General features: G+C 35.0%; 3 protein-coding genes across 3 annotated transcripts; 2 read left to right on the forward strand and 1 right to left on the reverse strand.

Moving 5' to 3' along the window:
- The first annotated feature begins 4,304 nt into the window (after nucleotides 1-4,304).
- Nucleotides 4,305-6,948, forward strand: LOC141672074 (uncharacterized). The gene is made up of 2 exons (XM_074478573.1): nucleotides 4,305-4,430; nucleotides 4,696-6,948. Exon 2 carries the CDS (start codon nucleotides 4,739-4,741, stop codon nucleotides 6,632-6,634), a length of 1,896 nt encoding a protein of 631 aa, XP_074334674.1. The 5' UTR covers nucleotides 4,305-4,430; nucleotides 4,696-4,738; the 3' UTR covers nucleotides 6,635-6,948.
- Nucleotides 6,949-7,312: 364 nt separating this feature from the next.
- LOC141672075 (15.4 kDa class V heat shock protein) lies at nucleotides 7,313-8,080 on the forward strand. Its single transcript, XM_074478574.1, has 2 exons — nucleotides 7,313-7,455; nucleotides 7,617-8,080. Exons 1-2 carry the CDS (start codon nucleotides 7,314-7,316, stop codon nucleotides 7,886-7,888), a joined length of 414 nt encoding a protein of 137 aa, XP_074334675.1. The 5' UTR covers nucleotide 7,313; the 3' UTR covers nucleotides 7,889-8,080.
- A 1,360-nt stretch (nucleotides 8,081-9,440) lies between these two features.
- Nucleotides 9,441-21,521, reverse strand: LOC141672022 (uncharacterized). Its single transcript, XM_074478507.1, has 21 exons — nucleotides 20,743-21,521; nucleotides 19,781-20,249; nucleotides 19,599-19,684; nucleotides 19,265-19,378; nucleotides 18,982-19,170; nucleotides 18,778-18,843; nucleotides 18,446-18,496; nucleotides 18,073-18,333; nucleotides 17,343-17,450; nucleotides 17,139-17,253; nucleotides 16,350-16,843; nucleotides 15,820-15,931; nucleotides 15,497-15,720; nucleotides 14,917-15,028; nucleotides 14,582-14,820; nucleotides 13,717-13,831; nucleotides 13,388-13,626; nucleotides 11,492-11,681; nucleotides 10,389-10,614; nucleotides 10,139-10,294; nucleotides 9,441-9,814 (listed from the first exon to the last, which is right to left on the reverse strand). Exons 1-21 carry the CDS (start codon nucleotides 21,439-21,441, stop codon nucleotides 9,727-9,729), a joined length of 4,353 nt encoding a protein of 1,450 aa, XP_074334608.1. The 5' UTR covers nucleotides 21,442-21,521; the 3' UTR covers nucleotides 9,441-9,726.
- Between the last annotated feature and the right edge of the window lie 606 nt (nucleotides 21,522-22,127).

Here is a 22,127-nt window from a genome sequence, read left to right on the forward strand (position 1 = left end):
GGCCCATTTGCGGTTCCAAGCACAACATTTGCTTGCGCTATCTCGGTTTTCTTCGCTTTCTTCGTAGGGCAGTCCTTACTCCAGTGCCCAACCTGCCCACAAGACCAGCATGGTTTGTTTGCCTTGGATTTCTTGGCCTTGTCCTTGTCACTCTTAGGTTTATTACTATTAGCTTTCTTAGCAAAAGCCTTCCTCTTTTGTCCTACAGTTGCTATGTTTACCTTCGAGGTACCGTGTTCAGTTGGCATCACATGTCCCTGTTTGGACTTGTGTTGTTCTTGTACCGAGATGTCCAGCATAAGGTTGGTCCAGGTGATCTCTCCTTTCTGTCTTTTCAGGGAGAGAGAGAACTCTTCCCAAGACTTCGGGAGTTTTTCAATCACACTCATCACCTTGAACTTCTCCGGGAGATTCATTCCAGCCTCCTTCAAAGCATGCACTATCATCTCGAACTCATGCACCTGCTCAGTCATGGACTTATTGTCCACCAGCTTGAACTCGAGGAACCTTGCCACAGAATACTTTTCTAGACCTTGTGAGTCAGTATTATGTGTCTGGTCCAGCTTCTCCCATAAGAGTTTTGCAGAGTAGGCATCAGAAGAATAGACATCAAACAAAGTGTTTGTTAGTGCCGCCAGAATGGCCGCTCTAGCCACTCCATCCTTCTCAGCCCACTTCGCAAAAGCCTTAACTGTGTCAGCCTTCTCTTGATCCACTACTGGTTTCTCATATTCCACAACCGGCCACAGACCCTTTATAGTCAACCACAACTTCATCCTTTTCTGCCAGCGAGAAAAGCCAATGCCACCGTTGAATTTCTCCGGTAAACCGGTTAGTTCAACAGCTTGTGGGAAACTATAGGTGGTCCAATCAATGGCCCCAGCAGTTGCACCCGAACTGCTACCACCACCAACGATAACCTCACTTTCGTTAACCATTATGCTAAATTCTATATAACCAATATTCTCTTCAAGAATGTTGTAAATCTCACTAACAAATATAGCAACATAGAAGCAAGTGTATAAAGAATTTAGCAAGTTTAGGCCAAGACCACAGTTAACAAAACAAAACATGCAGGTAAACAAAATCAGTAACTGAAATAACGAGGAGAGAAAGAAAGATGTACCCGAAACCATAGCTTTTAACAGTGAATGAAATACAGGTTCACAGATACAAAATGCCAAGAAAATGATCACAGCTGAGTCACCAGGCCTTGCTCGAAGTCCTGGCTGCTCTTGAAGAGAATATTGCCCCTACCTGCTGCGTTTGGGATGCGCACAATATCTCCACCAGGATAAAACAGCTCGGAGTTTATGTTAACAGCAGCAACAAAAGCTCCATTTCGACCAGCACCTCAGTCGCCGGAAAATATCAGCACTTCAGGACTTGTGGGAGAGAAATGCAGAGAGGTTGAAGAGAAGAGAAGAGAATGTAGTGTGTTGTTATTTTATTCATTCAGTTTAGCCTCTATTTATAGGAGAGGAAAAATGAAACTGTCCACACTCTTAATGTCTGAATTAAACTGCTTCATTAATGAAAAAATCAAAACTGATCAGATTTTGAATTCATAATGAAAAAATCAAAACTGATCAGCTTTTGAATTTAAATAATTTGTAACAGCTTTTCACATTAACACCCACATTATTATCAGAACTTAAGTTAAGTTCTGATTTGATTCATCAGTACTTAAGTTCTGATTCTGTTATCAGAACTTGTTAAGTTCTGATTTTATTCATCAGTTCTGATTCTGATATCAGAACTTGTTACAGATCAGATTAATTGCAGGTTCAATATATTTAGACTAAACCCACTAACAAAGTGACTTAGCCTATTTCAGTACCCAGCCCAATAATCCAGTCACCGATAAATAAATTCGAATTAAAATAATTCTCAAATAAATAAAATCCTCGCCCAGGTCACCTCGCGTACGCGAGACGCCGAGACATTCGCCCAAATCGCCCTTCGACCCGGTCTGGTGCGTGGCGGGGCGGGGCGCGCGTGTGTGTGCGCGTGAAGCACATAACAACACAATGGACCATCACACACATTAGTAGTTGTATACTACTCATGTGGGTAATACCATATAAAGCACACACCCTCCTTTATTTATTTCAATATGGGACAAACATTCTCAAATTTTTCCAAGCTACTTTCAACTCTCATTTCATATGGATTTCATTAAGAAAATTTTTAAAACCATACATGAAAATTTAAGTTCAAATATCATTGAACAATTTCCAATCATTAGATTTTAGGATTAACATCAAGAACATAATTAAATTAAGCTCTAAAATCCTAATTTTCTAACAGTTATGTTATTTGTGGTAGCTTTGTTGGTACCCAACATTTTATTCCGAGGATGGAATGTTGTAGCAAAAAAAAATTTCCATTCAATTTATAGGGAAGGCAATGCCACTTCAAATTTGCTATGTCATGACTATTAATAAATTGCAGGGATGGTCTCTTAAAATGGTTAGGTTTATTTTTGTTTAAAGGTGTTTTACTCAAGATCAACTTTATGTTTCCATAAGCAGGGTAACATCTCCCTCTGGGTCTAAATTTTTTTATAAATGATGAAAGAGGCAATTGCACAATTATACTCAGAATATTATGTTCAAAGAAATTTTTTACAACTTACTTTTATGTAATGATAACAATATAACAATACCTAATATATTAATTTATTAACTCATAATAGTATAATTACATCGATATTATTATTTAATTTAAAAATCAACATAAGGTAAATCAAGTAGATATTATATGAAGTCATAAAATTATTATTTTTTGCAACTCGGCAAGATATTACAAAATTATAATTTTTCAAACAAAATCTTTCTTTTGTCCGTATATAATCTTGGATTTGCAAGTTCTGGACAATAGTCAATATTGTACCTTGACTATAACATGAAAAGTATATGTTGGTGATTTGATTACCTTAGACTAATACATGAAAAGTATATTAAAAATAATATAAAATATTTTAGAGAATTTATCAAAAATACTAATTTTTCTAAATTTTTTGCGATTTTACTATCTTCTGATTTTTTTACAAAAAAATCTAATATTTTAATCATTTTTAATAATACTCATCATAGTAAAAAAATGTTAAGTTAGAAATATTTAATTAAAAGTTGAGGTATCGCCAAAGGCGATGCCGAGAAGTCTTCGTAATATAATTGAGCTTCTCTTTATAAAAGAAGACATTTTTATTGAATTAAAAAGATCATGATGCTCATACATTTTTATCTTTATTTTTGTAAAAAAGTTTTAGCTATACATTAAAATTTAAGATAATAAATATTGTCTACCAATTTTTGACATAATAAGCGAATATATTTTAAAATATATTATATAGACCTTTATATTATAAAATGATATTTTTGAAAGATAATATAGATATATATATATATATTTTAATAACGTACATCATTGTATAACATAACATATAAATGTTATATTGAAAGGTGTTTAATTCAAAGTGTAGGCATGAGCCACAATAATGTGGAGAAATATTTGTATAAAATTTTGGAAACTTGATTAAAAGAGAAGGTATTATCCCGATTTATAAAACTATGATGCTCATACTTAATTTTCATTTTATTGTAATAAATGATTGAATTATATATTATGATTTTCATTTCATTGTAATAAATGGTCAAATTATATATTATAGATAAAGATAACGTTAAACCATACATAATTTCTATAATGTAACTACAATTAAACAACCACATACCTTCAAAAATAAAAAAAAATATTTGTCCATAACCATGACTTAATAAACCAAATAACATTCTTAAAGAAATATTTCAATGTCTTATAAAGAAGGAGAAAACCAATAACAAAAAAATTATTCAACATTTAACACAATAAAAAAAGACAATTTTGAAAATGTGTAATAATTATATTAAATAATATTAATACAAAATAAACTGAAATAGAGCAACATCACATTATTTTTACAAACACCTCAATTATACAACTAATAAATTTATAAATATATAATATATAACTAAATTTTAAAATTGATCCTAGCAAAACATCAAAAATCTCAATATATTGTACAAGAATATATGAAAGTATTACATAGTAAGCATTAGTACACTTACTCCGAATCTTTGACAAAAAATAAATACATTTTTTAATTTCAATTTTTTCAGATCAACTAAAAAATATAATTTTCTAAATAATTAAAAAAATAATATCATATATCTGAAGTAAAATATAAAATTAAAAATTTGCCGAGCAACGCGGGCAAATATGCTAGTCTTCATATATGCAGGCCTTTGTGAGCCCAAAATGAAATTCGTGTACACTTTGTATCTGCAGACAGTAAAGCTAGTACAAAGACTTCACTTTGATGGTCTGCTCCAGTCAGACATTTTCATCTAATTATATCTTGTCTCAACTTTCCTTTCTTCAAGCTGGTAAGGACCTGTGATCTCCCCATTTTCACACACACACACAGTTTTATTATATCAAAAGAGCATTTTCATTTTGTTAAAGTTGTTATTTTGGGAGAAAATTAGTGGCCCATCATAACCTTTGTTAATTTCTAGTTGTGTAGATGATAAAGTTTTAATTTTTATTAATGTGGATGATAAAGTTTTGATTTTTACATGTGTTGTGATAAAGTTATCATTTTTACCTCTGTTGTTTATGTTTTTATCTTTGTTTTCTTGTTTTGATTAGTGGGTTTGAAAGGTTTAGTGAGTTCTGAGTTGGGGTGGTTGTGATGGATGTGCATTTAAAGAATTTGTTTTCGAGATTTCAAGAACAATTTGGGTCTGGCCCGGGGCTTGGCCCTGGTTCAGGAACTTGTCTTTTGAATGTAGATGGTGTTACACCTTTAGCTATTAAGTCCCTTTATAGGGCTGCTGCTGCTTTGTATAGGACTAATGCGTGGAGGCGGTTGCGTCCGGGACACTTTTTTGGTTTAAGGGTAGGAAAGGATTCGGATTGGTCTCATAAGAAGCAGCCATTTCCGTGTCTTCAGTTTATTGGGGGAGATGGTGGGGATTTGGGGTTTCATATGTTTAGATCAGAAAGTGATGCTGTTAAGATGACAGGTTCAAAAGAGACTATTCGGGTTCCTAATGTTGAGGTGTTTAGGGTGAGTTATATGGCGGAGGCTATGTTGTTACCTCCTCATAGGAAGATGATCAAGTCATTGGTGTTGGAAGTTTCTGGTGATAGTCGATTCCCTGTTATCGATGTTGCTCGTTGCACATCAACTGGTGAACTTCAATTTAGAAATCCGTCTTTTGAGGAGCTAAAGTATGTATTTGCCGTTATGAAAGCTATTTCTTTGGTCCACCCGCTGCTAGAGCAAGATAATAATTCTGCTCCAAAGTGGTCGAGGTTAATTTATTTTGAACCATTTATTGAAACCGTTGATGTCCAATGGCCTCCTGGAATGGTGGAAGGTAATAATGATCTAGTAGCAGTTACAGTCTCCCACCCGCCTGGTCAGGGATATGATGAGAGGAAAAGCTCAACAGCTAACTCGACTCCTACCAAATCCGCAGAATTGGTGGAGGAAACTTTCGAGGATGTTAAAGAGAACTTCACTGATATTTTAAGAAAGTGTGCTGTCTGCAATAAGGACGTTCGAGGAGAAGAGTTAGTTTGTTGTGCATCATGTTGTGCAGTTGTGTATTGCGGGACTTCTTGCCAGGAGCTGCATTGGGAGGAAACCCATAAAAACATGTGTGGTCTTTACAAGGCCGTGATGGAAAGAGAAGAAGAGTTAGCAATGAAGATATTTCTTTTCCCCTGTTCTGCCGAACAACCATGTAAATGGCTCGAATTGTTGGGCATCCACCTAAAGGGCATGTGGAGAAGGAAGTGTGATTGCTACACTCACTGTTCTTTTGGTTTACTTCCTGCGGATGACGGGATTTTAAATTCATGGGGTGGCTTAAATGAAGATGAATGCCCTCATGACTTGCCTTTTGAGAGTCTTTCAAGGGATAGTATGTCAAGCCCAGTCATCTCTGGGTGGTCGGAGTACTACAGCCTCAGGTCACTCCCCTTCTCAAGTCCAGTTGCAGACATTCTCTCTTATCCCTTCACAGTGTATCACATTTTGACAGCAGTATATATCAATTCAAAGAATCTATTGCTCCAAGGCAAAGATGTGACTGTTCATTACGTCGGGCCTGAAGCAGAATTGGACTGGATGCCTGCCTTCACAGAAATTAGTCATGTAATGAATGGGATGGGCAATATAAATCTGGTTATGGTAGGACCTGGGGTTCCTACAAATTTGTCCGGTACAACTATTGGAATAGGCAACAGAATAAGGGTGAATCTTGTAAGAGGTCTTTATCAAGAAGAATCTATGTATCTGCCCGCACCGCATGTTTTTGTTGCATTGAACTGCAGACTGGAGAGCTATTCAAGTTGGAATGGAGCCCTTGAGCTAATAAAATCTATGGGAATTCCTGCCTACTTCACTGATCAGACTGAAATTTTGTGTTTAAATGCGAAACAAGTTCTGCATAGTTCTGGACTGCATGTAACCCATTCAGTGACACCTAATCCATTCCGCTCTCCCGTACGGAATCACGGGCCATCTGATAATCTTCCATCACACAGCAACGCATTTCTGTTTGGAGTTAATACATGATCTCGGAGCCCTGGAGTACCTTTTCATATTCTCTCCAGTTGATATGGTTACAGATGTTTAGCTCACATTCCTGGTCATGGTTGTTTGCTAGAGTATTTTTTTTCGATATGAAGACTCTGGGGATTTAAACTGTAGATTCTTTATCATCAAAAGATTATTAAAATTCGAGAATTCAACATTGTTACTGTGGAATCTGTCAGCAAAAGATTACTGAAATTTGACATTGTTACTGCCAAACTATAAATCAAGAATTCATGTTTCTTTACATTGAGAAACCAATACTTACCAGCCTCTAGTATTCCCTCCTCATATTGTTACTGTCAACACCTTTTATCTGTTAATTTGATGTAAACAAAGTCATGCTTCAGTTCCTTTATAGCTAATAATACCAGGTCAATTCAGTTCTATTTACTAGCACTAATGAGAGCCAGCAGAGGGTATATTTGACATTTTCTCATTCCTCTATGATATCTTAACTAGCACCACACTTTATTGATTACCCCAAAATAGATGCCACTCTTTCTTTAAAGTTTCCTCAAGATCCAATGATTATTGTACATCAACCCCACCATCCAACTTGGATTATAAAAAGTCAACCATCTCCTTCCATTCCCTTAATCCACCATTTCCATCTCTTAGCCACCAAAATCTCCTTTTATCCTAATCCATCCTAAAAACAATGGAGTTCTCAACATTTCACCCTTCTTCTTGGCATTCTTTCTTTACCTCTCCTTTTCTGTTCCCTTATCACTTCATCCCTGAAAATTATGTTCATTGGACAGAAACTCCAGAATCACACATTTACTCAGCTGACCTCCCTGGTATTCATTTACATCTCTATTTCGATATCGACATCTGTACACAAGTATCTCATGTTCATATGTTTCTTGAAATGTTTTTAATAATATTGTAGGTTTTCAGGAGGATTCATGTCTATATTTATATGTGTAATGTTTATATGTTTCTTGAAATGATATTGTAGGTGTTAAGAAAGAGGACATAAGAGTAGAAGTTGAGGACTCACAGTACCTAATAATAAGAACAGAAGGTGATAACAATACAACAGAGGAGCCTGTAAGGAGCTTCATGAAAAAATTTCGACTGCCAGGCATGATCGATGTGAATGGAATCTCGGCTGGTTATGAAGATGGAGTCTTGACAGTCACAGTTCCAAGATTTTCTGTTAGAAGAGGATTCTATATTGAACCAGCAGATGTTTCTGAACAGCTTGGAGTTCTTGCAAGAGCTGCTTGATAATCAAATATTGAACAGGCTTTTCTCACTTACCTTTTTTTAAATTTTAAGGTCATCCTTCTAGATTATAGCTAATGCTGTATTGGATGTGCTAGATTTGAAGATTGTGGTTCTTAAATCACCATGTTGTACATAAAAATTGTTAGGAGCAGCTTAAAATTTCAATGGCTTTAATTTAAAATTTGTTTACAATTTGTGGTTTTTGTTTGTCTGTATTTTTCAATCTTTCTTTTACAGAATTGAAGTTTGAGAGGTATGTTATCATTGTCACCATTGGACTGTATAGCAACATTTTCCTACATATATTAATCATATCCAATTATGCAGTCTATAGAATAATGTTTTATAAATTAGACCTACTGGAATCTTGTTTGTAACAATATACCTAATTTTGTTGAAATGCAGATGGGCACCAAACATCATAATATAATAATACTAATAAAATACCAGCACTAATATCTAATACTATATGCTTCCTCCGTCAAAATGATCTTCCCGTTTTGATTTTTCGTACTGTTCATGATAAGCGATTAAGTACTAATTTACGTCTAATTTATAAGATCAAACATAATTATGAGTAATTTTATTAGATTCATATTTATGAGTATTTTAATACAATAAAATTTTTATAATTAATACTAATACGAAATTAAAGATATTAACGATCAAAAGTGTGCATTGGCAAACGTGTCCAACACAAATAGGAAACGTTTTCAGAGACGGAGGGAGTACTAAATTGGACGTTATTGGGACTTGTGTTTGATCGAATCTGCCTCGAAGTTTTCAAATAATTATCAACTCTTTTTCCTGATTCGTTTATCTGCAACTGCAAGATTTACTGTTAACAAAGCTAAGAATAAGTTACCTCTCACAGCAGAAGTGACGTTTACTCTAACAAACCCAACAAGTTACAGGTATCTTTTGACATTACAACTTGCACATGAACCCCTAGTAGATTAACTGAGCTCTTGTCGCTCATTATCGAGTCTTCGAACACTATGCTTAAAAGCTTAAATCATAACTTTTTCTTATACTTCAAAATTTAAATTATAATTTTTTCTTTTCTAAATAGAAAATAATATTCAAAAGCAAAATAACGCTGGACAGTAACATTGTGTACAAAGAAGAAAAAAACAAGTAAACGCTAAATGGAGTAGCATTTTTCCCTATTTTCAAAAGCGCTATACCATATCCTGTTTTCGAGTACTACTTTTGGTCATTAATTTAGAGGACACGATACTTTAAAGTTTAAATTATAATTTTTTCCTTTTCTAAACAGAGAATAATATTCAATACCTCAGTTTATGAATTTGTACTTGCTGAAAATGTTACTAGTAGTCTAGTGGTCTGGTATTATTTGTGGGTTGTACAACTTTGATCCATGATTTGCATGTGACAAAAAACGAATTAAATACAGAACAAGCGAAACTCAGGTGACATGCTAAATTAAAAATGATGAATCCGATTCGATGCATAACCAAATACAATCAAAAAATAGTAAGAATAGTAAAATATGTTAAGACCAAGAAGCAGTTTTAAATGGAACCAGTGGTCGGCACATAACAAAAGTCACTACTTAGTGTCAAAATATAGCAAGATAGCTTAACAAAAAAATAGCAAGATAATTTTTGGCATCTATAATCAAAGACTGATGCCACCAAAGACTGCAAGTTTTACTAGTGTAAAACTAAATCACTGATGCAATATACAAGGTTTATCAGCGACCTCAATAACTAAATATTCCAATTTAGGAACCTAAAGTCCCAATCTGACTAATGGCTTTAAAGAAGAAAGAACAGATGTTACTACACTACAAGTTTACAGCATTTGAAGTTTGCTTAACCACCTGTGATCAATTGTAACAGTTCCTTAGCCACTTTCAATCTTCTCTGGGTATGCTCCCTTGCAGCAACACTCCTGAGGTTCCTGCATGTTCTTAAAAGGTCAGTAGATGGTAACCGAAGTAGGTATACAATTGAGGTTAGTAGACGCACTACTCTTTTCATACACAAAGAATTTTGACTTTAAACTATTAAAATTGACATGATACACAATTACACCATCCCCCAGTGTTGTCTTAATGGTGGGCAAACTTTGATCAATTTTAACAAAATAGGTGTAGAATGCAAGGCTAATGCTATGGAAAAAAATTACAACTCTTAAAATTAGGCATGTCACACGCACATAAGATAGACAGGCTATTTTCCGACCATGATAACAACATAGGATAATTTTGGTCAATATTCTAACCTTTTCTCATTTCCAGCTCTCCTTTGAAGATCATCAACAAGGTTTTTTAACCTCTTCAAAAGAACTGGTTGCTGGTACAAAGACTCGATGCCTCTACCATTCAAGCATATCTTCCCCAAAATCTCAGAAGCAATGAAATATCCCTCCTCTTTGTTTCTGAATGTTTTAAGTACAATATAAAAATAGCATACAGAAATTAATAGAAAATTACTACAATGGACAATTTTAAAGGTAAAGTTCATGTTCAAACCGTAAGAACTCCCACAGAATCGTTTTTACAGCTCCTCTAGAATTGACCAGTACTTCAGTTAAATGTGGATATCGGGCAAGGTTTCTAAGGGTAGAAAGTGAATGTCTCAATACTTCCTGATCAGGAATGCTTCGGCTGACCGAGCTAATCAGCTCAAGTAGGGTGTCAATTGCTCCAGCTGCCACAAGTTCTTCACAACACTTCTGTGAGTATCTTGTAGTCGTATCTGCAACAAAAAAATAGGCCTCACCCTTTCAAATTTCAATGAGTCAAATGTAAAATAGATGCTAGGATCGGACACATTGCTTCAATGTCAAATAATTTAATTTATAAAGTTAAATAGATGTTACTAAATAGAAACTCTCATAGAAAGTTGATAATAAAAATTAATATAGCTTCACACTCCTTGTCAAAGTGTTATGACTACCTCACAAAATATTCGTAACTTTTGTGCAACAAAAGACCAATATATAAACATGCAAGCAAAGCATACTTGGGGAAAATTCGGTTGCAAGGACTAGATGTATCATGTAAGTTAGAATACCCACACTAATAAGCATAAACACTTCCGCAAAACAATTGTTTATTCTTTTTAGAAAAGCCTATTGATATACTAGACATGATGACCTGTAGATTATAAAAAACCAATTTATAACAAGCATCTCTCTCTGTTACGGGTTGAAGGTAGACAGGGGCATTTCCGCATTAATTAACGTGCAAAATTAACCAACCTAGTAACAAGTAGACCCTATTTATATGCATAAGAGACTTCCCATTTTTCCAAATTCCACCCAATTATTTCCAATTATATTCATCCGAAGACTTTGCTCTTTTCCAAAATCCAAGCTTGCCATATTGTAAATTCCATTAAACTAATAACATTTAACGGGAAGCATCTAAGTTACTGAAGAACTTGAAGATTATTCAAATCTCAGAGTTCTAAAATGTGATATTACATAAATCAGTCTCATCCCAAGTCTGTGATCATAATTATCACTGTTTTTATTAACCCCTCTTGTAGAAACAACCAAATACAATCTCACTTTTTTCTATTATCCATAAGAAAGTTATAAATATAAAAATAAATAGGCAAAACTCCTTACCAAGAGTTTCACATGTATGGAGAATGCCACTGACACTTTTCATAGTCAGCAATTCTGAAAGTGCTGCGATAAGTCTGTTTAAAATGCGCATGCTATTATCCACATTTGCAGCAGACTTTTGCATTCTCAAGCGTAAATCAAGTACCCGTTCTTTAGAATCTTTCCGTGCTAGGTATCCTTTCCAGTGCGACTGTAAAAATCCAGACATTAGTTTATATAGAGAGACCAATAATTAATAATATATAGATTATATCACCTACCTGCAATTTGATTCATAGGATAAAGAACCAAGAAAAAATAACACTGATGCATCCTACAACCATATCAATACTATGCTCGTAATATTAGCTACAGAAGCAAGGGACCTAGTTAACACTATTCTTCAAAATTATAATGCACTCTCTTTCTCTTGAAGCAGATACTAAATAACCAATGGAAAATCCCTGATTTCTAAGCATGCAGGTGCTGCCCAGAAAAGACTGTAAGCTCAGTAAGCTGAATACCTTTTGAATAACTTCAACTTCTCTATTTTGTTCCAATAATATCACTACTTATGTCAGATAATAATATTTTTAGACTCGTAAATTTTGTTTTCCATAAGCAAGGGTTATTTCTGTAAGACATATCTGTGATGCCAAAGTAATAGAATAATCAACTTAATCCCCAAGGGAGTATAACTTATCCATGGAGAGTTAGCATATACAACATTTACATATTTGAACATAACAATAGAGTACATAAGAGCAAGTCCAGTGGCGGTGCTTTTATACGTATAGTTATTGCTATAATTTGAAACCAAAAAATGGTTTTTGGTGCTGAAATAGAACTCGTACTCCAATGGTTAGATGTGAAATAGCACCAAACATATCCAAATAAAGATATATTTGAATTAACTACTGTTAAAGCACACAACTGTGTTTGTCACTATTACATTATTATTCATTTTACCACTTGCATGCTTATATGGCAATTATAGCACCATCTATACTTGGTTCTATATTTAGCACCATGTATAGCATTTTGCTATTTTACATCTAAGTTTAGCATTCCATTGGAGTTGGGTTTTTATTGCTTGAATGCTATACATAGCAATAGCACTCACTTTAACACCACCACTGGACTTGCTCTAATACACCAAAGGTAGCCAAAGATACACTATCAACATGAAGACCAAGAGATACTTATGTAAGCACTGCCAACCTAACAACGATTTATGACTGAAAGATAAATAGAAATTTTTGCAAGCAAAAAAGAAGTATCCACGGTAATCATGCAAAGGACTATAAAGGAAAGGTGGGCAAGTCTGTGACGATAAATTTTTATTCAGGAAAACAATGTTGCCTTTTTCAATTGTCTTCAATAAAAAAAATTCTTCAAGGAGGTTGATGTTGCAATTTCACTGCATCCTTTAGTTAACATTACACTATTTTTCAAGGTTTACTAGAAAGATAAGAGCATAGTTTGAGGTGGTTATATGAAATCAAGGTTATCACGGCGCCAAGTCGACCCTCGACGCCCGAGTACCTTCGTGAAGACTAGTCGATAAGTCGCCCGACTAATCGTAAAAAGTCGACAAAATGTTCATTATACATATAATTACTCGATTTAATATATAATATAATTGAACATGTTAGTTTTATAATTTAAATCAAAAGTAATAGAATAGCAAGTTCAAAATATGCACGGTACACCATAATTATTGTTATGAAGACCCCAAGTCGGGCTTCGAGAGTCTCGGCGCCCGAGTACCTTTGCGTCGACTAGTCGTCGACTAGTCATTTTCGTGATAACAATGTATGAAATCAATGCTTTAAACCTGTTAATATTTAAATAAACAAGACTATAACTTTAACATCCAGAAATCTTTTGGGCATGGAAATTTAATAATCAACTCACTTGAATTACAACAGTGCAGTGTCTTTTTCTAGTGGTCTCCCGCCTGGCAAGCCACCCACGAACATGAGCTTGAATGATCAGCACTGATTTCTTTCTGGCATTAAAAAATAAAATACCCCTCCACCACTTTTGTATTTTCAGTACAGAACACATGACCATCTTCGTCTCTTGACTTTGGAAACAATTTTCTGTTTCACTCGCATAACTTTCAGTCAAAGCTTTATAGCAGGAAGAACTCTCTGCATCAAGTCAACATAAAGTCTTTTGTTAAAAAACAACTAACATGACATGAACAACTAATTGAGAAGGTGCGGGGAGGGAAGCCTTACTTAGAAGCCTTTTTCGTGTAATCCATCCCCTCACAACACTCTGAATTCCAATAGCAGCACTAGTCCTGTGAGAATAGAGAAACTCCCTCCGTGCCAACCAGCCACGTAAACAACTCTGACAATGAACCATGTACTATAGTCATATTACAGTTCGAAATTTCAATTAGGACGGGAAAAATTACTAATAATCTACTCTTTGACAATTTTAAACAACCGCTGAATGAGTCTGAATTTGGCATACAACCATAGTGCTGGTGTTATTACTATATGAAACTTTGTTCTCTTGTGAATTACAAACAAAAACAATACGGAAAATCTGATGCAAATGGAAGTAAAACAAAATATGGTTCACTAATTTATGTTTCTGCGAGACCGGGCCCATATTTCAGGTAGAAGCTCAAAAAACAGGGAACAGAAAAGAAACTAGCTAAAGTACATCCCATGCAAAATATAATTCTCTAAACGTTCTGTAGGTGAAGCTAACAGGATAAGGATAGATCCATCAAAGGGAACTGCAGGTGTACATGTGACTAGTGATACTGATCCAATAGCATTCAAGGAAGGAGCAAAAACAGAGCAATGTACACGCCAAAATTAATTTATATCAAACAAAACTTTTCTTGTAAAATAGAAGTGTTGTTCAAAATTAGTAATTAAAGACGCCAAGGTTTAATAGGGTGAGAGGTTTCGAAATATTTTCTAACAGTTAAGAGGGATATAAAATAATATCATTAGCCTGTTGATAATATGAGATCATGAGGATATTATAATGGTTCAATGAAACTGAGAAACGTGCAAGGTTAACCAAAGGACAGCTAAACTGCTGAGGAACGAGTAAGATATGCAATGGATGATCATAGCTCACTTGGATAAGCACTACACACTGCCTCTTATCAATAGTTCTTCGCCTCACAATCCACCCACGGGAATGAGCCTGAATAACAACAGCTGAATTTAATCTCTCTTTTTGCATTGAAACATTCCTCCACCAAATTTGCAATTTACGAATAGAATATAGAACGATCCTCAGTTGAATACTCTGGAAACAACCACTTTGGCTCTCATAAATGTATTTAACGGCAGCTTCATGAATGGAAGAAGCTCCTGCATCAAGAATAATGCAAATAATTAGCTGTAGATGATACAGGCACAAAGTACGTGCAGTTGAAATAGATAGTAACGCACTGAAGGAGGAGCTACCTAAAAGACTTTTGCGAGCAATCCATCCCCTTGCAAAACGTTGGATTTCAGTAGCAGCAATATTTTGAGAAGCATAAAGCTCGTTTCTCTTTAAAAAGTCACGCCAATGACCCTGAACTCAACAAGTAAATTTGACAGTTAGTGCTGGTATTTAGAAAGTAATGGAATCCATCAAAAGATCATAACTGAGAGCAAAGACTTTTAAGTCATCAAGAGTTAATTGGCTGTCATAGACATGTATTTTAGGCAAATAAAAAATTTAAACAATATAATTAATAATATTAGAAATGCTGCCACAGTTGTATCTTATGTTACATACAATGCTAGTATACTGAGTTAAGACACTGGCAAGGACGAGTTTTCATCCAAGGCATTTGCACAGGGGTAGAGGGGTAGAGGGGAAGGGGATTGTGTGAATATTCTGTGCCTAACCTGTAGTTTCTTGTGATGATGAAATTAGCTCAGTAAAGGGTGAAGATTCACTTATCTGTCTCTCAGTCTCATACCAATTCAGAAAAGTCACTAATTAGAAGTATGGTTTATGGTTTATTACACAAAGCTACTAATAAAAATAGCTCACTTGAATTAACACTATACACTGCCTCTTCCGAGTAGCTCCCTTCCGAACAATCCACCCTCGAACATGAGCCTGAATAGTAATTACTGACTTTATTCTTGCCATGGCTGACAACTTGTGCCTCCACCACAATTGCAATTTTAGTATAGAATGTAGGACAATCATCAGTTCACGGCTCTGGAAGCCACGCCTTTGAATTTTACTGTTCTTACTGAGGGAAGAAGATCCTGCATCACAAACAGCCAAAGTCAGTATGGGGAATGTGAAAGAACAATAAAAACAAAAATGTGTTGATTTTCTTATAAGGATGCACTCAACATGTATACCTAAAAGTCTCTTTCGAGCTTCCCATCCCCTCACACAACGTTGCATGTGTATAGCAGCAACTTTACGAGAATCGGAAAGCTCCTTCCTTGCCAACCAAGCACGCCAATGGCCCTAGATTTACCATATAAGCGTGTGAATATCCTTAAAGTTTCATTCTTATAAAAATTAAACAATATATATCGATACATAATGAATTTTATAAATAAAATGATTTTGATCACAAATCAGCGTCATGGGTCTGTAACTCAGGTTTTCTTTTCTTTTATACTTAATTTGCTAGTATAGTGACATGGGCCATACCACAGGCCACAAGACTTTGACAGTTTATTATACAATTTACAAAACATTCTTACGAGTAAATAAGTTTCTAAACAACTAATGCTGATTCAAAACAATAATAAGAATGGGAGTAAATGAAAGGATGGAATAGCAGAAATTCATTTCCTTCATTTTCAGTGAAGTACCATCCTTGAAGTTCAATATGAAGACAAAATTTTATGCATACCGTATGGAATCGAAGAGTGCTTACTTGGATCAAAAGTATCCTATACCTATGTCTACAAGCTTGTCTCCGAGCAATCCATCCACGTAGGATAGACTGTATGATGATTGCTGACTTGGTAGAGGTTTTGTAGCACTGAAAATCCCTACAACACTTCATACGTCTAAGCATGCTTTGAATAGTAATTACCGCATGCTTCTGATTCAGAAAGACCTTCCTCAGCAAGAATCTACGGTAATAGCTCTGAATAATAATGGCAGCTGAATGCTGACAACGAAGTGTGTTACGTAAAACAAAACATCTCCAAGCAAGTTGAATGTTTGTTGCAGCTTTCTCTTGAAGACTAGTCCCTTCAGGTTCAATGCAAGAAATAGAAGAACTTTCACTGGGAGTCTTGGTAATAGGTCGTGCAATTGAAAAGCATTCCACTGTAGGACTAGATGGACGCAAGTCACACTTTCCGTTACTTTCAGCCATCTCTCTCCACCAAGCCATGATGGCCTTAAAATCATGAGTCGTATCTACACAAATAGGACAAAGTAAAGGAAGAAGTCAGATATATCCATCACGAATTTATAGATTTTGAATAAACATACTGCAATAAAAGCAGTGAAGTAATTTCTTTGATTAGAACTCTGCACTCAGGAAAAATATTTTTCTTTAAGAAAATTTCTGTCTTATGACAAAGAATTGAAACTCAGACAAACAGAATATTTACTGACAGTTAGTAACAATGCATCAAGTAAATAAAAATAAATATTCAGTAGTATAAACTTTCAACACACGCTATAGTAAATTTGGATCAGGAATAATTACCATGGCATTCACTGTTTTCTATTGCTTCAGATTGCTCGAATCTTCCTTTGTTTTGATGCTTCTTACCTGAACTTGGACAGTTATACCCCAGGAGTTTATGAAAATTCAGCTGGTCCTGTAAGACAATATTAGACTCGGATTTAATTCAACTCATATTTGTTAAAAAGAATAGTTAAATTTTACATAAAATATTTCGAGCATTACCGTATTTCTTTTAACAACCAGCTGGTATGATAAAAACACCAACATGATGATTACACTACGGTCATTACACACACCATTGTGTTCAAGTAGGTCACTGACTTGAAGAACCTATAAAAAGAGCTGTTAGTAACATATTTTAATTTTCCTCCAACAAAAAGACTACTGTAAGTCAAGTACTTACAAAAATATAACCTTGAAAAGATAATATGTCATACATTTACATAACAAAAAAAAAATGCAAGTCTCAGGTCAAGCTTACATGAAAGCTGTGATAACCTATCAAAATCAAGTTTTGTCATTCTGTTCTTGCCTCTTAGGATAAGCCCTGGTGTGTACAGTTTTAGTAAGGAAAAAAGTAAAATTATATAAACTTCAGAGAAGAAAGAGTGGTTAAAGTTATGAATACTGCGAAAGGAAATATTATGAACAAACTAATCAAAAAAAGATGATGGTCGAAGAAATATTAGGCAGAGAAAGGTATAATATATTGTTTTTGTAATCATATAAAACGAAGAGTACAAGAACCAAGATCCCTGTTGTTTATTAAGGTTGATGTTCCTTTCTCTTTATTAGAGATATTTTAATCTGAGAAAATGGATGCTGTTCTTTTATTCTTATAGTTCTTTTCAATTAGTAGATGTCATACCTGGTATATAATATTTTCAAAATTTTTAGGTATTGCACTTGTCAATATTACTCTGAGCGTAACTACAAAAGTTAGAAATCTTACCTCTGGAAACTTCCCCAATAATGTTGTCAATTTCTGCGACATTAGAAAATTGTGCACTGCATCTGTATAGTTGGCTGCAGACATAATTGATGCTTCTCCACTTGCTTTGGTTTGTTCCTCATACATACCATAACTAATCGTGGAAGAGCTGGGCAAATGATTATCACTGCGAAAGTAATAATCCAGCAAGCACCACATGGCTCTTCCATCAACCATTGAAGCAAATTTATCAACCTTGCAGTCGTAACTTTCACATATTGCCTACAGCATATTAAAAACAATACAATGTTAGAAAAGAAGGTATCTAAAAGTAATCAGAGTGCTTTTGATTGAATTTAGATTCCCAGTATGAAGTCATAGACAGTGATTTAACCTGAATCCAATGCAGAAGCATGTCCATTGGAGTGCATGTGTTTGATTGCTCCTATCAAAACCACAGAATGAGTAGAGATCACATATGACCAAACAGAATATACGTAATCAAACAACAAGTACAAAAGGAGAAATTTGTAATACATTCAAAAGAAATATAATCAAAGGAATAGGCTGTCAAAGGGCAAAAACTACTCTCTCTCTCTCTCTCTCTCTCTCTCTCTCTCTCTCTCTCTCTCTCTCTCAATCAATCAATAATTAACTTATTTATTTCTCAGAAAGGCATTACTAAACTTCAAAAAGTAAAGAACAGGATTTTAAGTTGGAACACACCACACCAATTCTGCGTATTTTATGAATTTCCTCTGATAGAAGAAATTGGTTGACTAGAAGTGGAACCTGCAAGTTCAAATAAGATAATTACTTAATAAGTGAGGGATAATCATTAGCAAAATTTTTGAAGCTGATCTGATATTTCTGCAACTAGCATCCTTGTGCCACAGCAAACAAAAGCTGATAGTGGTAGTAGAGACTCACCTGCAAATGAACAAATATATTCCAGAGCAAAGAAAGTGTGAGCTCCTTATCTCCGTTAACAACGTCTTCACCAACTATCACAGTACCGTCTTCATCATACAATGCAACACCGGCCTGCTTTAAATGTTGAAACGCAATGCCACAATTCATTACATTCTTCTTTCGAGTGTCTGATGGAAACACCAATTTCTGCCATAAACAAAGAGCATAAAAAAGTAATATTCAGGTCATACAAATAGCATAAAATCAATAATGAATTACTGCTAAATTTGGAAAAACCAACAGTGAGAATAGAAGAGTTGTGTTGCAACAGCTGAACAACTCTGCACAAGCGAACTCCATCTTGAAGATCTTCAAATAGATTAGTGACCTTGAAGTCATACTCACTGAGAGGATTCTGAGACACAAAGCACAATTTAAAACCTTAAGCATCACACACACACACATATATATATATATTGCCCTTGTACCATCGGATTAATTAAGGATCCATAAAAATATAAGCCTAGCACTAAAAAAGATTGTTTCTATATTATAAACAAAATGAAAAACCCTCCCCGCCAAACTACTTGAAGTTCAATATGCAAATACACTTGTACACATTTCAGACAGCGTACCTGCACATAAAATACTTTGAACCCCACAATTACTAAATGTGCAAGAAGATTGCCTTCTCCATGCATCACGTCCGAGGTTAAAAAGTCTGTTTCAGCCAAAGAGGAAAGATAGTTAAATCGACTACATACATACACAGAAACAAAAAAAGTGGAAGCACATGAACAGAGGGAATTCTTATGACCTTGGATCATTTGCTGACTTGATTTAACATTCGACTGCAAAGTGAATAGCAAAGGAGAACCACCATCTAACCCGTCGATGCCATGAGTTATAGGAAGACTGCTTTGACACTTAGCTCTGTCAAGTATTAGAACTAGTAACAAGAACCTCTTCAAGATAATACCCCCTAATTTCTCAAAGTAACCTGGCCTATATAATCCAGCGACTAATTTGTTATAAACATAGGCTTCAGCTAGACCAGCATGTGTGAAAAACTGCTTCTCAATAACCATCTTCAAGAACGATATTTCTTGCTCTGAAGTGACGTCTCCATTTGGTAACAAAGTATTTCCCCCAAAAACAATGTATAACCCTATGCGTAGCCAGAGAGGGTCATAACACATCAATACTCTCATAGCTTTCTGCTTCATACCAACATCTGTTACTAAAGAGCAATTTGGCTTCATTTTGATTCTTCCACTGTCAATATTCTGCAAACAAAGATATAGCAGGATTAATAATGAAGTTCTGAATATAAAAAAGTTAGTACATTGTGCAGCAACCACAATAAAAAGATTAAGCAACATCCTGTTGTTGGAAACTAAGGATACTTCAATTAATTTAAAAGTTGTATAGTACAGCCATATGCCTCAACGATAATCTACACATGGAATATTTAGTGACAACAGGTCAAAGAAAAATCAGATTAATAAGGTACCAATAGTCGCATTAACATAAGAAGATTAAGCAACATCTAGTTGTTAGGATACTTCAAGTAATTTCAAAAAAGAAGATTATAGTGTCGCCATATTAAATGACAAGTAAAAGTAAATTCCGAGCTACAATTTATCAGTAATCACATTTAATAAATTCCCTAAAATGTATCAGCTCAAAAAACATTATGTATATTAATAATGTAGGTCCTTAATTAACAATCAAAAATCGAAACAAGTTCTTAATTAACAATCAAAAATTGAAACAAACCTTTGTGACACGAGTCATCACATCGAAAATCACCTTACAACTCCCTAAGCTCAAATAAACCCCCATCCGCTCTTTCAAATCATCGAAACTACAAACCTCCTTCAACGACTCCCTCAACTCCAAAAACATCGAATTACTAAACAATGTAGTCTCCTTCCCATCCTTATTACACCACAACTCATCTCTCTGTCTTTTCGAACCTCTCCACATCCTATCAAACACAACCTCCCCACTCTCCACACTATCTCTCTTCCCATTCCTTGAAACCGCAACCTCGAACCCCTCATCTTGACCAGTCAGCTTCCTAATATCACAACCACAAGCCCTAGGATTCTCAAACAAGAAATTAAGCCAAGCGGAGAGCGAGGAAGCAAGCGATTTAAGTGAATTCTCCTTCGCGATTTGCGCCTTTCGTGCTGACTTGGATTGTTCGATCTCGAAAGCTTTGAGTCTACGAGAATTAGCTAATTTGGAATGAGAAGGGGGAGCGAGAGAAGCGCGAGGGCGACGGAGAGTTGTGGAGGCTTTCGGGGTTTGTTTCGAGGCGGTGAAGAAAGTGGATTTGGGGGTTTGGGGTTTGGAGAAAGTGGATTTGGGGGTTTTGAAATTGGAAATGTCTTTGAAGATTGAAGGTGTGCGAGTTGGTTGTGGTGATGAGAAGTGTGTGTGAGTGTGTGTTTTTTTCTCTTGAGCTTCCATTTCAGATCTGTGATGGTGGATTGATTGGGAGACGTTAGGTTTTGAAATGTGTGTGTGTGAGATTTGGTTTGAAATTTGAATGTGGCGGTTGTTTTGTGGGGTGATAAAAAAGGAAACGGGGGTTTAGAGAATAATCTTCACTTTTTTTAGTTTCTGTGTTCTTTTACTTTTTTTTTACTTTATTAAGATTCTTTTTTTCCCAAATAAAATGTAATTTGTGTACTCAGCACTTTGGCGATAACACCGCTTACAATACCATATTTTGAAAACATATAGTGGCAATATTAAACTTATATATTCGTTACTAATTGATACATTCCGTTAAATATAGCTAACTTCGTGATGGTCGTTTTGAAAAATTAAGTTTCTAACAGTTATATTGTATATATAGTATATACATACATTTACTTCAATGTATCTTTTTGCCCAAATTCTAAATCTAAATTACAAACTAAATCTCAAACTAAATCGGTTCAGTATCAAGGACATGACTAACTACAAAAATTACAAACTTCTTAAATTTTACAAGTTTCGGTGCCACATTATTTTCCAAATTAAATCAAGAAAATGTATAGATGCTTACAAGCTTTGATGTTGTTCTTGACATCAACAACCATCTTCCCACTCACCCTCTCAGAATAATTCTCATAAACAGTTTTACTTGCCCATGCAATTCCCATACTCGT

The sequence above is a fragment of the Apium graveolens genome, chromosome 7 (genome assembly GCF_009905375.1).
Source record: "Apium graveolens cultivar Ventura chromosome 7, ASM990537v1, whole genome shotgun sequence".
Classification (NCBI taxonomy): Eukaryota; Viridiplantae; Streptophyta; class Magnoliopsida; order Apiales; family Apiaceae; genus Apium; species Apium graveolens.